Raw genomic sequence first — 15894 nt, forward strand, 5'->3', positions numbered from 1 at the left:
CGCCAAGAACAGCCAGGGGCCAGCTCGCTGATTTCAGGCATGCCCCTGCCACCTGCACGGCCGTCAGCTCCACGTACAATTACTTCCTTTTTTTTTCAGAGTAGCTCTCTATTTTTTTCCCCTAATTAAATTCATTTTAAAAGGAAGTTAAGTACTGTCTTTCAAGAAAAACAAGTATAATTTGCCGTAAATAAAATGCGGTTGTTGAGTCCTTTTATTATATTTATTATATGCTTTTACCTAAGAAATGCTGTTTAGTGACAGCTCTGAGCCCGACACCTGCTTTATTTGCTAAAAGGGATTGATAAACAGTGTGAGTGGGGGCAGGGGTGTGCTGTGGAGGAGGGCGTGTACAGGGCGGGGCCAGAGGGCCAGCACCCAGGTCATCTCTGGACAGGGGGAGGCGCTGGGGGTGGCAGGGGCCACAGGTTATCCTTGACAGGCTATGCTGTGCGGTGAGCAGGTGTGGGAGCAGGGCAGCTGGCTCCACACGCCACAGCCACGAGTGTGAGGGGAGCAGGCCGAGCCAGGCTGCAGAAACAGACAGAGTGTGGCTTCTGCCCGAGGGTGGGGAGTGAGCGCCGTGTGGCCGCTGTGTGGTATGGGGGCAGGGCAGCAAGAAGGCTGGCACAGTGACCAGGTAACATGGGGCTTGGCTGCAGTATGAGACGTGGGCAAGATGGGTGACACCCAGGCTTCCTCTCCCAGGTCTCCCCGGAACCTGGAGCTCCTCAGCCAGCAGCATCCTCCACGTCGACCCCAAGACGGGTGTGGCCGTGGCCCGGGATGTCGGCTCCGTGACGATTTCTTACGAGGTCGCTGGGCTTCTGAGGACCTATAAGGAGGTGAGGCTTCAGGACACACGTGGCTCATGGCCTGAGAGGCATGGCTGAACTTTGGGATGAAACTGTCAGCTTTCCATACTGAATGGTTCCCCTTTCTTTAGAGAAAGATGTGTCATTGCCTTGGCGGCAGTCAGGGTCTGGAAGTCACGAGTGGGGGGTCTGCCACCCACTACCTCTGGGATTGGACGAGTGCCCGTGTCTTCTCAGCTTCTGTCTCCCCATGCTCACATGGTGTGATGGCAAGAGGCAGCCTCCTAGTGTGGGTCCCACCTCCCCCTGGACGTGAGCTGTGCCTGCAAGGGTGGGCATGGCCGCATGGGTGTCCCTGGGGGCTGCGGCTGTGGATGGGCCAGTGCAGTGACTGGGCATCACAGGCAAAGGTACCCCTCCCCCAGTGAGTCACCTTTTGAATCTTTCTGGAGACAAACAAAACTGCTCTCTCTTCTGTTTATCTCCAGCTGAGAATGACTCAATGAGCGAAGCTTGGCTGTGTCCCAAATGTGTCAGTGTGAGAGACCACATGCCTTTGTCAGGTCCAGGAGTTTCACCTGTGAGCGTGCGCGTATTTAGTGCTGCAGCTCTGCGGTTAGCGCCCGCTGCTTGCAGAGAGGTGCACCTGTGACCCTAAGGCTGTGCTTTCCTGGACGGAGCTGCTTCAAGTGCTCAGGGGTGCTGGCAGAGGGAGCGTGAAACGGGCAAAGGGTTCAAGAACCGAGCCCCAGTGGCTGGAATATAGGATGTGGGGAAGCGGGGGCTGGCTTTGTGATCAGATCGTGAAATGTGCCAACTTCCAGGTACTTAGTTCCATGCAGTGGTTAAGTGTAGGCTCCAGGGCCAGGCCTGCCTCGCTTCACATCCCAGGAGGGCCACTGAGAGACTGTGACCCTGGGTGAGTGATTTAACCTCCCTGGGCGTCAGTTTGTTCACCTGTAAAATGGGGATACTAGTGTGGTGCGCAGCCCTGAGCTAACACCTGTGAAGCCCTTGGATGGCTCTCAGCACACAGCAAGTGCTCAGTAGGCATTAGCTGCACTGTGATTGTTCCAGGTGAAGAGGCTGAGGCTTATGCCAGCGCAGGGGGGGTTCATCAGGGCTTTTAAATCCAATAGTGACATTGATCGGAGCTAGTTTTGGGACAATCACCCGGTGTCCAGCAGAGCCTAAGAGCCCAAGAGAAGAGGAGTGGCTGCAGGGTAACCAGACAGGAGACCCAACAAGGGCTGTCAGCTGGCACCAGCGGGTAGGCAGAAACTAAGGGTGGGTGTAGGAGAGATTCAGGAGGGGGGTCATCAGAGGTTTGTGACTGTTTGGAAGTGGGAGATGAGGAAGAAGGAGGCCGTGGGGGTGACGCCAGGGTCTGGCTGGGTGACCAGGTGGATGTTGGTCCTTTGCTCTGAGAGGGGAGCACAGGAGGAGGGCCAGTGGGGGGAGAACGATGAGTGACATTGGGACATGGTGATTTGAGCTCCTCTGAGTGGGGCTGGTGGTGATACTGGGTCAGGTGTGTCCGAGCACCAAGGCAGAAAGCTGGAGATGGGTGGGTGGGGCCGACCGCACAGAGATGGCTCTGGAAGACCTGGGAGTGGGTGGGAGCATGTGCGGGGGTGGGGCCAAGTATGGAGGACGATGAGGGTGCCGGGGAGGACTGCGGCACGGCGGGCATGGGGTCAGGAGTAGAAGGCAAGACCTTGGAGGACGGTGGGAATTGGCAGCGCAGGGAAGGAGGTAGCGGCCACCGAGGGTCCGTGGCCTGCCCAGAGCTCTGTGGGGGTCATGGCCCTGGAAGCTGCGGGTACTTCAGGGGGAGGGTACCCATCCCCTTTCTGGTAGAAATCAGCCCTGGGGGAGGCAGGAAGTGCTCGGTGCCTTCCCAGAGGGGGCAGGAGGCCTTCTAGCTGGAGAAGGCTGCCCTGGAGCTGGCTCCCCTCCACCCAGCCCATCCCTCCACCCCCCCACTTCCCTCACTCCCCCACCCCTGCCCCGGCAGAGGGCACTGGGCTCTGTGGGGGAAGTGGAGGCGTGCAGCTGTGGTGTTTGCATGTTCCTGGCTGCAGGCTGGGCAAGGGGAGCCTGGGAACACTGGAGTCTGGGGACCCTTCACTGCCAGGGCCTATGAGTTCACATTTTGGTCAGGCTGATTTGTTTTGGATAAATGACAGTAAAGTAAAATGGATTTTTCTCTCTTTGCTGAAAGATTAATTAACCAAATCGAGGTACAGAGAAGTGACGATAACTCTCACAGGCGCCGAAATCCACAGCTCACTTCAGACCCATGAATGAATTGAGTGAGGCCTGCTGTTCAGCTCTCTGCTCTTGTCAGTGGGAGAGCCCTGGGCTGCAGAATCTGACCAGCCTGGGGTCTACCCCAGCTCTGCCATGTTCCAGCACATCATTTAGGCATTGGGCCTCAGTTTTATCACCTGTGAAATGGGCAGTGCTTGCATCACAGGCCAGAGGGTGCGATCACAGAGATGTATAGGCCGGCACATGGCTGGTGCTCACTGAGCTCACCTGGCTTCCTTCCCAGGTAGTGATCGGCATCCCTCAGAGGATCGTAGCCCGTCACATGCGCCCCGTCCAGACCAGTTTCCAGGAGGACACAGCCTCCAAAGTGACGGTCACCGTGGGAGACAGAAACTCTAACCTGAGAGGTAGAGAGTCGGGGGTCAGGCGGCCTGGGAAGGGGCCCTGCCAGGCTCAGGGAATGGGGAGGGGGCTTCTTGTGCCCTTCTGATGGGCCTTTTCCTGCTCAAACTCATGCCAACTCCAGAGAGAACTTTTAACCCTAGCTGGCCTGCCCCTTCCAGCTTTTTTAGAAATTCTAGTCAGCCACAAGCAGATGCCACGGAAGGAGTCTTCCTAAAAGAGACAGGCACCCAGAAACTATCTGTTTCTGAGCTAGAAATGTGACTTCAACCTCAGGCACCACAGTAAAGAATGCCACGACTGACCACCCTTAATCCCAGAAAGTGACGACCTAGCAGGCCTTGTCACTGATTGTGATTTTTGTAATTACCTCTCCCAAGTCATGCACAGCACATTCAACCCCATCCCCTGCCCATGAGCGCCCTGGACACAGCTGCCAGAAATTAATACATCAACTTATAAAAAATTAATAGAAGGCTTTTTAATAAAAGTAGATACAAAGCTTTTTTTAAAAAGCCACTTAACTGATAGAATTAAATACCACTGTTTTTGTTCTGATTAATGAGGCAGATTTATTGAAACGTCATGGTAATCTCGCTTTTCCTACCTCAGTGCAAGTGCCCAATACTGTGCTGCTGCTGAAGTGGCACTCAGTGTACCCGTGGGGCCCTCCTGACGTCCAGAGCGAAGTTGCCCATTTGTCCCCGCTGACAGGGACAGATGGCACATGTTAGTGGCCTGACCCATCTGCCACTGCCCTGGACACAAGTGCTAGAATAAATCCTGAAATTCTGATCTGAAATTGCCTGGCATTCAGAATGATGCCCTCCTCTGTAAAATTTGTCCTCAGCTTCTATAAACCATGGCACAATCATGAAGCTTTGGGCAGCTCTGGTGGCCTAATGTGGAAGGAATTGGGGTGCAGGTGCAATTTTGTGGCCTGGCCAGCCTGCTCCCTCATCTTGGGGCTCTTTAGGCAGGTGCCGAGGCCTTGGCAGGCCTATGTGTGGTGGCTGCAGGCCTGGCCCACGCCTTTCTTACCCTTCTCCCATCTCTAGGTGAGTGTTCCCTGGCCCAGATGGAAGTCATTGAGACCCTGCGCCCAGAATCCCTCATCAGCTGCCAGCTCCAGTTCAAGCAAGATGTCTTCGATTTCCCGGCACGTGACATTTTCACTGCAGAACCAAGGTTTGACACCACTCTGGGTAAGTGTACAGGGGTTTGAAAGTAGAAATTGCCTTGCACAGCAGGTTTGCCTTCAGCGCATTTGTCTCACAGTGGCTGGAGCCCAGCCTGGGATTGACACTGTGACTCTGGGTTCAGTGCGGCCTCCAGAAGGGGTTGGTGTCCCTGTGCTGGGTCATGGCCATTGTAGGCGTCCATCTGCCCCGGCACAAAGGACGTGATTCAGAGGGAACCCCTGGGCTCAGTGCCTTCTTTGCTCTTCCCAGCTCGGAGCCTGTGGATGTTGAGGCTGTATCCCTCCGTGGAATGGGGAGGGTAGTGCCTTGCTCTGCCTGCGGGTCAGGACTCTGAGAGGAGCGAGCCAGCGAGGCATGGAAGGGGTCTTATTAAATCGTCCAGGGCCATACAGCATTCCGTGAACTTGAGCTGTGGAACTGCAGGCTGAGTCGCGCCAAGCATCACCTCCTCGATCTGAGGAAAGAGTGCCCTCCTAGGGCTCTGTGAGGGTTCCTGGGACAGTTCCTATGACATGTTTCACACATCCTGAGTCCTCAAAGGTAGCTGCCAATGCTGTTGTGATGATGACTGTTGATGATCAGTGGGTGCTTTTCTCAGGTCTTTCTAAGAATATGCAGCCCAGCCTTAATTGGGACAGGCTGGCAGGCCATACGCCCAGCTGCAGCATGCTGGGGTCCCGCTCTCTGGGCTCATTCTGCATCTCTATCTCTGGCAGCAGCAGCAAAGCATCTTCAGTTTGCAGGCGGCTGTCTGAGAACAGAAGATGCATCCTGGGGGCACACTGGGTGCAGGGCCCAAGCTCAGTGCTTAGTGCACAATAGGCAGTCTGTGATTCTGGGCCCTGGTTATTCATTCATGCATCTCCAAGGGAGGTGATGTTCCCCCACTTGACCAAGAGAAATGGCCAGCAAGGAAGCCGACTTGCCCAGGGTGTTTAGCTGGAATAGGCATGGAAGGGACTTGTCTAGGGCACTTGGCATGGAAGACACTCGCCCATGGGCACTTGGCATGGAAGGGACTCGCCTAGGGGCACTTGGCATTGAAGAGTCTCATCTAGGGGCACTGGGCATGGAAGAGACTCGTCTAAGGGCACTTGGCATGGAAGGGACTCGCCTAGGGGCACTTGGCATGGAAGGGACTCATCTAGGGGCACTTGGCATGGAAGAGACTCTCCCATGGGCACTTGGCATGGAAGGGACTCGCCTAGGGGCACTTGGCATTGAAGAGTCTCGTCTAGGGGCACTTGGCATGGAAGGGACTTGCCTAGGGGCACGTGGCATTGAAGAGTCTCATCTAGGGGCACTTGGCATTGAAGAGTCTCGTCTAGGGGCACTTGGCATTGAAGAGTCTCGTCTAGGGGCACTTGGCATGGAAGGGACTCGTCTAGGGGCACTTGGCATTGAAGAGTCTCGTCTAGGGGCAATTGGCATGGAAGGGACTCATCTAGGGGCACTTGGCATGGAAGGGACTCGTCTAGGGGCACTTGGCATTGAAGAGTCTCGTCTAGGGGCACTTGGCATGGAAGGGACTCATCTAGGGGCACTTGGCATGGAAGGGACTCGTCTAGGGGCACTTGGCATGGAAGGAACTCGCCTAGGGGCACTTGGCATTGAAGGGACTCATCTAGGGGCACTTGGCATGGAAGAGACTCGTCTAAGGGCACTTGGCATGGAAGGGACTCATCTAGGGGCACTTGGCATGGAAGGGACTCATCTAGGGGCACTTGGCATGGAAGAGACTCGTCTAGGGGCACTTGGCATTGAAGGGACTCATCTAGGGGCACTTGGCATGGAAGAGTCTCGTCTAAGGGCACTTGGCATGGAAGGGACTCATCTAGGGGCACTTGGCATGGAAGGGACTCATCTAGGGGCACTTGGCATGGAAGAGACTCGTCTAGGGGCACTTGGCATGGAAGGGACTCATCTAGGGGCACTTGGCATGGAAGAGACTCGTCTAAGGGCACTTGGCATTGAAGAGTCTCGTCTAAGGGCACTTGGCATGGAAGGGACTCGTCTAGGGGCACTTGGCATGGAAGGGACTCATCTAGGGGCACTTGGCATTGAAGAGTCTCGTCTGGGGCACTTGGCATGGAAGGGACTCATCTAGGGGCACTTGGCATTGAAGAGTCTCGTCTGGGGCACTTGGCATGGAAGGGACTCATCTAGGGGCACTTGGCATGGAAGGGACTCATCTAGGGGCACTTGGCATGGAAGGGACTCATCTAGGGGCACTTGGCATTGAAGAGTCTCGTCTGGGGCACTTGGCATGGAAGGGATTCGTCTAGGGGCACCTTGCATGGAAGGGACTCATCTAGGGGCACTTGGCATGGAAGGGACTCGTCTAGGGGCACTTGGCATGGAAGGGACTCATCTAGGGGCACTTGGCATTGAAGAGTCTCGTCTAAGGGCACTTGGCATGGAAGGGACTCGTCTAGGGGCACTTGGCATGGAAGGGACTCATCTAGGGGCACTTGGCATTGAAGAGTCTCGTCTGGGGCACTTGGCATGGAAGGGACTCATCTAGGGGCACTTGGCATTGAAGAGTCTCGTCTGGGGCACTTGGCATGGAAGGGACTCATCTAGGGGCACTTGGCATGGAAGGGACTCATCTAGGGGCACTTGGCATGGAAGGGACTCATCTAGGGGCACTTGGCATTGAAGAGTCTCGTCTGGGGCACTTGGCATGGAAGGGATTCGTCTAGGGGCACCTTGCATGGAAGGGACTCATCTAGGGGCACTTGGCATGGAAGGGACTCGTCTAGGGGCACTTGGCATGGAAGGGACTCATCTAGGGGCACTTGGCATTGAAGAGTCTCGTCTAGGGGCACTTGGCATGGAAGGGACTCGTCTAGGGGCACTTGGCATGGAAGGGACTCATCTAGGGGCACTTGGCATTGAAGAGTCTCGTCTGGGGCACTTGGCATGGAAGGGATTCGTCTAGGGGCACCTTGCATGGAAGGGACTCATCTAGGGGCACTTGGCATGGAAGGGACTCGTCTAGGGGCACTTGGGCATAGATGGACCCCTCACTCAGGCATCTAGGTTTCCAGGTTTAGGGAGATTTCGAAAGCATCACTCACAGTGTTTATTCAACTCACTTATGTCTCTGGGTCAGGCATGGAGAACGTGAGACACCAAAATAGTCCGAACTAGTCTTCATAGAACTTCTTGTTGTATCTGGGGCCATCGGTCGTACCGGGAGTCAGCCCCAGCTCAGCCTGCAGCCCAGATGGGTCATGGAGTCTGTTTACCATTTTTTCACACTTATTCTGAGCCAGGCTACTTGGGCCCTGAGATACAGAGCTGGACTAGACCTTTCTGCCCCAGAGAGCATCACTCCAGTGGGGATCTGGTGAATAGGGGATTCTCTGACAGCAAAGCAGAGTGCTGGCCACAGAAAGGGTGTCCAGTGGATTGGGGGCACTGAAAAGGGACTTCCCAGAGGCCCCTGGGGGAGGTGATGCCTCATCTGGGCTCTAAAGATTGAGTAGGAGTTCTCCAGTTAGAAAAGCAGGGAGAAGGGATAGCATCAGGTATGTGTGTGTCAACCAGTGATCATTGGTGCCAATTCAATGCCAACAGGAATCCCCCAGTCTGGGGTGTGATGAAGAAGGAAAGTTTATTGAATGCAAACAGTTCAATTGTGATACAGCTCAGCTGTGAGAACAGCTCAGTAGTATTCTAGCACAATTAAGAGAGCACGGCTGTGAGGCGGCTCTTGGGCGAGGTGTCCTGGGGGTGAGGTGGCCCTGGGCTGAGTCTCCTCTCTGGCTGGACAGCTCTGCTCTGCCTGCTGTACTCTACTCTGGTCCAGCAAGACATCTTTGGTGTTTCAGCTCCAGCCTGAGAAACAGTCTTCAGTGGAAAGGGAAAGTATACTCCCTGATTGGTCTGTCCTCATGCAAATGAAGACTCCAAATACAGTTTGATTGGCCCAAAAGGCACTGTCCTGATTGGTCAAAATGGAACTGCTTTGATTGGTCAGTGAAGATGCTGATGGTGATATAGCTGTGCAGCTCTGATTGGACAGGGAAAGCCTCAGTCCTGTTGGTTGAAACACACTTCCAGGAACTCCTTTACAAGGGCTGGCTCAGATGGCAGGACCACAGTGCAGCCAGGCAGTTCAGTGCTGGCTTCTCCCTGAAGTGTGGTTTGCGTCAGAGGCCCCTGTTCAGAAATGGCTGCCAAGCTATGCTGTTAAACTTGAGCCCGGGTAGCCAGCAGGAGCTCTTCTCTGTTGTTATCATGTTTCTCAGGGTCCACAGGTGGGAGAGGGAACAAAGTGGGACCTCCTTGTCTCCACAGGCAAGTACCTCTGCTTGGTCACGATGCACAGACTGACGGACAAGCAGCTGAAGCTCCTGAGCTTGAAGAAGACAGCGCTGCTGGTCACTGCCTCCCTCCTGAGCAGCCACTTCTCTGGAGAGCAGGTTGGGGCTGAGGTGCCCTTCAGCCCAGGGCTGTATGCCGACCAGGCTGAAATCCTTCTGAGCAACCACTACACCAGCTCCGAGGTCAAGGTCTTTGGTGCCATGGAGATTCTGGAGAACCTGGAGGTGAGCAGTGTCCATTCACATTCACAAGCTAGGGCATCGGAAAGGACAAGGAATCAGAAGGGCTGGAGGGAATATGGAAATCCTGAACCACCTCTTTTCAAAATTAAAATTTTTAAAAAAATTAATATTCTTACCCTGTCTACCCCATAGCACACTGGTCTCCGTTAGCCTATGTGATTGTATGAAGCATTAGGACTCCTGCTGGTCCTTGCCAGCAGTTGGTTAAGTGTACGAGGGCAGCACTTGGCGCAGGGCCTCCCCAGCACAGGCTGTCCAGGGAGCAGCTAGTGGTGAGTGAAGGCGTTCAGTGCAGGAATGCTGCTGGCGTGGGCAAGAGAAAAGCCTAAGCATGACCTGTCACTGAGTCGTGCCCACAGGGGACAGGGCCCTTCTCTCGGGGCCTCAGTGTCCCTGTCTGCTGACCGGTAGATGAGTGGTGTCCTGGAGTTCACCCAGCTGGGAAGGGACCACGGGTCTGTGTGCAGGCGCTCGTGGCATCTGTGCCTGCCCACCCTCTTGTCCCCTGCAGCGCAGCGCTGAATAATCTCAGCGTGAGACAGGAATAAGTGGGCTCTTGTGACACAGGGGCTGCCAGGCCTGCGATTGGGCTCCTGGCAATCAGCCTTTAACAGAGTCCAGGCTGCTCCCTTGAAAGGTGGCGTTTGGGAGATAGTTCATGTCAGGTTAGTATGTTTTTAAAGAGCGCTGGATTAGGATTCAATGATACTGATTTGTCCTTGCCTTCAAAGCACCCCACGTACAGACTGTGCTCCTTCCCCGACTCCGCGGAATGGCATGCTATCAGGGCATCGTCACCTGCCTAGGATGTGGCACCTAGGCAGGGGTCCCCACCTCTAGCCTGCAGGCCTGGGAGGGAAGCACAGCATCTCAGGCAGAAATGGGGATGCTCCCCTCCAGCCCTGACGTCTCTCACAGGTGAAATCGGGGAACCCAGCCGTGCTGGCCTTCGAGAAGGAGAAGTCTGTTGGGCTGCCCAGCTTTGTCACGTACACGGTTGGTATCTCGGACCCAGTGGCCGGCAGCCAGGGGCCTCTGTCCACCGCTGTGACCTTCTCCAGCCCCGCGACTAGCCAAGCTATCACCATTCCGGTCACCGTGGCCTTCGTGATGGATCACCGAGGGCCTGGTCCTTGTGAGTCACGAGCCAGCTCACCAGCTGGGACGGACTTGGGCGGGGAGGGAGGGGCTGGAGGGGCCCTGGGTGTTCGTGGAAGCCTGGAAGCGTGGGAACTGGGGGAGTGAGAAATGCAGAATGTCTCACAAAGTGGAAGTTGCCATTTGGGCAGTCACGCCCTGGTGCATTCCAACACAGCAGGCAGAGAGAGCCTGTTCCAATGTGACTAGATCACCCTTCTCTGCTCGGCACTTTGCCGTGCCTCCCACATCCCTGGGGAGGTAAAGCCCAAGTCCCTCCAGGCCCAAAAGGCCCCCGTGTGATCTGCCCTCCCGACCCTTTTATGACTCATTTCCCACATGTACTTTGCTGCAGCCAGACTGGCCGCAACTAGAGCCCTTGGCATTTGCTGTGCTCTCTACCTATGATGCTGCTGCCCCAGAGAGCCCCGTGGCCCAAACCCCTTCAGAGCTTCCCTCAGACATTACCTTCTCCTGGAATCTGAAAACCTGAACCTCACTGCAAACACTCTCACCCTGGTGTTCTTCTGTAACACTCTGCCAGCTATCACTTGTGCCATAATTAGCCTAATTATGATGGCTCCTCAGGTCTTCCCCAGCTAGAAGTTAAGTATGAGGGCAGCACTTAGCACAAGGCTCCACAACGCACGGTGGGGTGCTCAGTGACGCATGACTGCATCATTCTGTTGCCATGGCTTAGCACATGTATGTGCCAGACCCCGGGCTGGGCCGAAGCTGAGAGGTGCCCAAACCCCAACCCCAGGAGACAGGCAAGGAATCACGCCTGCAGTGAGAACGGAAGCATTCTAGAGACGTGGCTGAAAATGGGCTGCACATGGTTTCACTTCTGCTGGGAGAGGTGGCAGTTCAAAGTGGACACTGCAGCTTGGGCTGGAAGGATTCATGGCCAGGCGAGGGCGATGCATTCAGGAAGACCTCGGGCTGATGTGGAGGGGAAGGTGCTGCCCAGGGGAGCTGGAAGGAGCCTGGGACACCACATCAGGCCTTGGGTGCTTTTCTGAGAGAGCGAAGTGACCTGGTCAGGCCTGGCTGGGAGTGGACTGAAGGCGTGGGCCAATGTCAGGGACACTTGAGGAAACCACTGCCTTCTTCCTGTGGAGCTCAGGACAGCCCAGTGAAGTGGGGGGGGCAGGTCCTTGATAAGTGTGAGGGTGTGGGCTGAGGCCTGGGCAGGGCTGAGGCGGACCCCTGGGTAGAAGCAGCTTTGGGCAGAAGATGCAGCTGAGCCCTGTGTGTGCTCAGTCTCACTTCTCAGAGCAGTGGGTCCCTGTCTGATACCTTTTCCCTGGCGAAGTTTTGTGATTCTGACTCACGACTTGGCATTTTCAATACTACCTTGTCTCTTGGGCACTATGGCTGACTCCCCAGCAGCCCACACCTTCCAGACTCCCCCAGACAGGCCTGTTCTATCCCCAAACCATAAAGAAACCACAGCTTCCTGCTGAGCAGTGCTGAGCCTTTCTTCCTCCGAGGAAGCAGGCTGTTGGTGGAACAGGGTCGGATCAAGCAGTCCACATGGGAGGGGAGAGTACTGGGTGACAGCCCCACAGGACCGGACAGGCCCCAAGCCCCAGGCAGGGCACCTCCCCTTCTGACCATGGACATGGGCACGGGGGCCCTCATGGGGTCATTCAGTAATACCTTTCTGCTTATCACAGATGGAACTAGCCTCTTCCAGCACTTCCTGGACTCCTACCAAGTCATGTTCTTCACACTGTTTGCCATGCTGGCTGGCACCGCTGTCGTGGTCATAGGTGAGGCTGGCGGCACTGTGTTCCTTGGGTCACCCCCCGTCCCAGCCCTGCTCTAACCAGCCACCTCTGTGGTCTCGCAGCCTACCACACGGTCCGCGCCCCCCGGGAGCTCGCCGCACCGCCAGCCGTCACCCCCCGAGCCAGCCCTCGGCACAGCCCCCACTGTGAGTAGCCACCCTGCGGGCATAGCCCAGCAGAAGTGGGGTGAAGGAGAAGGGTCCTGGGGAAGGGCCTGGGGGCGAGGCCCTGAACCCCAGTGCTCGGCAGGTGTGGCCCTCGGAAAGGAGCAGCCCTCTGAGGCCTGGAGGGCGCCTGTGGGAGCCGGGGGACAGAACCTTACGGCTTCCGTGCGGGTCCGAGGTCCTGGGCCAGGGGAGCTTTTCCCTGCAGAGCTGTACAGGGAGGAGAGGCTGGCAGCGGGGGCCCTGCGCTGCAGGTGTGTGGCTGGGACACTGCAGTGGGTCTGAGCTGGCTGCCTGGCTGCCGCAGAGATGGGGTTGCAGGCAGTGCTGGTGAGGGAGGGAGGAGACTGCCAAGCCCATGCCTCCTAATAGGCCGGGTGTCTGGTGGCCCCGGCCGGCAGTCCTGCACGGCTCCAGGGCCACCTCTCTCTGTGAGTGGCGTCCCCTGAGCCTACACAGCTGCGCACGGCAGGTTACGTCTCCTGGTTCCCATTGGAATGCTAACACCCCCAACAAGAAATGCTTGGCTGCTGTCTGACCCAATGGTGGGGCATGTCCAGGCCTCCAGGGCTCCATGAAGTGTTTGGAAGAGGACGCAGTTTTGTATATAGATGTGTTTTCCAAGGTAACAAGCTCCCACCTGCATCCTGGACCCAGAGCCATAGCCTTTGGCTGGGGTGCCTCTTGGGCCTGTGAATGTGGCCTATGAAGCCGCGGAAGGCCCAGCAGCTCATCCCCCTGCTGGCAGCTGTCCTCATGGCGGCTCTCAGCCCTCCGCACTGCGTCTCCCCACTGGCTTCCCTGTGTGTGGGAGCCCCCCAGCACCTTGTCTCCCTAATGCGTCAGACTCTTGCGCTCACCTGGAGTCTGTTCATGCCACTGCCCCTGCCCAGAGGCTGGTCCTGCTGGTCGGACAGCATCCTGCTGGATGCCCTGTGGACTGCACACTTCCATGCCATTGAGCTTGGGGAGGTCGGGTCACACTGTGCGTCCAGCCGTGCTCCTTCCCTGCGAGGGCCAGTTCAGGGCCCTGTGTCCTCCCATCCACTGGCCCAGGGCTGCCTGGGGCACGGTTAGGGAGGTGCCTGCTACCGTTTGCTCGCAGGGATCTCTGGGGAATGTCCGTCTCCCTGGCGCTCAGCTGCTCACTTCATCTCTTTCCACCCTAGATTTTGCTGCCTCATCGCCCCCGATGTCTTTCAATACACTGCCTAGTCGCCGGGCCAGTCCCCCGTCGGGGCTGTGGAGCCCAGCGTACGCCACGCACTAGGCAGCTCGCCCCACCGACGCCCGAGCGCTCCTGTGCCCCCACGGCAGGCTGTCCTGCTCGGCCCAGCCCGGAGCCAGCCCCAGGCCCGAGCCCACGCTCACTGCCGCCTCTGTCCTCATAGACCTTAGTTTACATTGCGCGTTGGCTTGTTCTCACATATCGGACTGTGTTTGTCTTACTTCAGCCCTGCAAAGGCTGAGACTTTCCGACTCATTCCTCCATGCCTGGTTGTCTAGGGTTTCTGGACAATGCGCAGCTATGCTTTTATTTTCCTAGCGTCTCTGAAACCACTGCCTCCCAAGACTTCGAGCAGGCCGAGCTGTTTCGAAGTTGTCTTTAGATGATGTTACTGCTGTAGTCTCAGGGAAAGGACTTTTTAAAAACATTTTTGTGTGGTGTTTTTCCCTGTGGAAACGACTTCCCCCTAATCTGGCTCCTGCTGGGACATGAGGGGAGTGAATAACGAGCGTCCTGCACAGAAGCCTGAGGATCGCAGCGCTGGACCCCGTGCCGCCCGGGCTCCAGGGAGACAGACACTGGGCAGCAACCAACAACCTGCCTTTGCCCCTTGTCAGGCCACTGTGAACAGACTGCTGGTCTCTGTGTTCTTTGTGTCCTAAACTGTGGAAACATCTCCTGGGCTCGGCCCCAGCCCAGTGGGGACAGCACGGCTTCTCTATCAGCACAGGGATATTGGAATGTCCTTGAGCTGGAGTCAGGAATGTCCTCTCCTGGAAAAGTCCTCATTTGGAAAAGCAGCTGTGTTCTGCCCAAGCACAAAGACCCAGTGTTGTTTGTCCCTCTTGTAGCACAGTCACACCTCAGCAGATCTGAGCCTCTGTCCTGCCCCCAGCAGGAGGTGCCTCCCTGGAGGCAGTGGAGGGCCCAGGGCCTTCCAGGCAGCTCCCCAGCGGGCAGAGCTGGGCCGAGCCAGGTCCTGCAGGCCCACCATCCAGGAAGGGCCTGGGGAGGAGAAGGAGGCTGGGGTAAGTCATCCCTCCTCCCCCACCTCACCCCCTCAGCAACTGAGACCTCCACATGCAGCCCCCTGCCCTGGGCAGGGGCCCTGCACTCTCAGGAAGACCTGGAGATGCAGCCCAGGGCCAGGCACCCGTGGACACTGTGGGGTCCTGTATGATTCTGAGCCACAAGTGTGAAGCCACTTCAGTCCTTCAGGGCTGGTCCATGGGATTTCTTTTGTAAAGCTGGAGACAGGGAGAATTGTGCCTTGCATATTACTTGAGCTCAAACTGACAACATGGTGTAAATAGGTGCATTTCTACTCAGTTTATTTAATAAAGCGCAATATAATTTCTTAAGAGATGTGTGATCACTGCAGAATTGCCTGAGTCCTGCCTGTGAGTGACCCAGGCCCTAGTGACTTTGCTTCTGGTTACGGGCTTTTGGGGAGGAGGTCTGTTCTGCCCGCCCTGAGCCTTCTGCACTACACCTCCCTTCTCTGGCACCAAGGCCTTCCTCCCACTTCTGAGACACCAGCCTGCTGCCAGGGCTGCCTGACCAGGGCCCCATGGGTGCCTTCCCTGGAGGAGAACGTGGCTGCCCTGTCCACACAGCCACATGTCACCCAGTGGCAACTCAGCCTTCTCTCTCGGGCTTCTCTCCCTCTGCCAGCCTAAGGCTGACCTCCCAGGGTCACCAGCACCTCTGCTCAGCCACTCCTCTCGCTCACCTCTACAGCCGGACATCTCCCGGCCTTCTGGGCAACTCCTTGTCTGCTGCCCGACCTTGCCTCCCCAGACCCTTAGCCTCTGCCTGTTCATTACTCACGACCCTCAGGCTGGTCCTCTGCCGGCTTTTCCACCCCCACGTGGTCCCCCAGTACCCCCTTCTGCCTTCACAGAGCAGTGACACACGGTGTCCCGAGAGGCCTGTGAAACCGGTGTGGGATTGGATGCTGAGAAATGAGGTGGTCACAGGCCCCCAAAGGCACCTGTGGTGGAGACAAGTTGTCACTGACATCACTCCACCTTCTTCCGTAGGATCTGAACCCCTTTTCAAGCTGCAGGCCAAAAGCAGCCCAAAAACACGGCATTTCCCATCCCCCTTTGCTGCCACAAGCCAACATGCCCCTGTGGGCACAGAACGTGGGCAGCAGTGTCCCATGCAGCTCGTGGGAGGCGGTACTCTGCTCACCTTGTCGTCCCTTCCCTGGCTGAGCAGCCCAGGTGAGGGTTCCATGTTGCAAGGGTGGTAAAGCCACCAGAATCACTGGGCCATTGTGTCATGGAGGCTGCACCCTCAC

The 15894-nt window shown here is 56.6% G+C and overlaps 1 protein-coding gene across 1 annotated transcript in view; it reads left to right on the forward strand.

The window, feature by feature from the left end:
- The window catches only part of NUP210 (nucleoporin 210), a 130768-nt gene extending 115818 nt beyond the window's left edge, over positions 1-14950 (forward strand). The window contains exons 33-40 of the mRNA XM_074334110.2: positions 709-845; positions 3373-3496; positions 4550-4696; positions 8999-9249; positions 10186-10402; positions 12084-12179; positions 12260-12343; positions 13531-14950. Coding sequence (XP_074190211.1) covers positions 709-845; positions 3373-3496; positions 4550-4696; positions 8999-9249; positions 10186-10402; positions 12084-12179; positions 12260-12343; positions 13531-13631 — 1157 coding nt within the window. The 3' untranslated portion in view covers positions 13632-14950. The remainder of the gene's footprint in view (positions 1-708; positions 846-3372; positions 3497-4549; positions 4697-8998; positions 9250-10185; positions 10403-12083; positions 12180-12259; positions 12344-13530) is intronic.
- The last annotated feature ends 944 nt before the right edge of the window (positions 14951-15894 follow it).

The sequence above is a fragment of the Rhinolophus sinicus genome, chromosome 17 (assembly GCF_057876585.1).
Source record: "Rhinolophus sinicus isolate RSI-liver-muscle chromosome 17, RSI-T2T, whole genome shotgun sequence".
Lineage (NCBI taxonomy): Eukaryota > Metazoa > Chordata > Mammalia > Chiroptera > Rhinolophidae > Rhinolophus > Rhinolophus sinicus.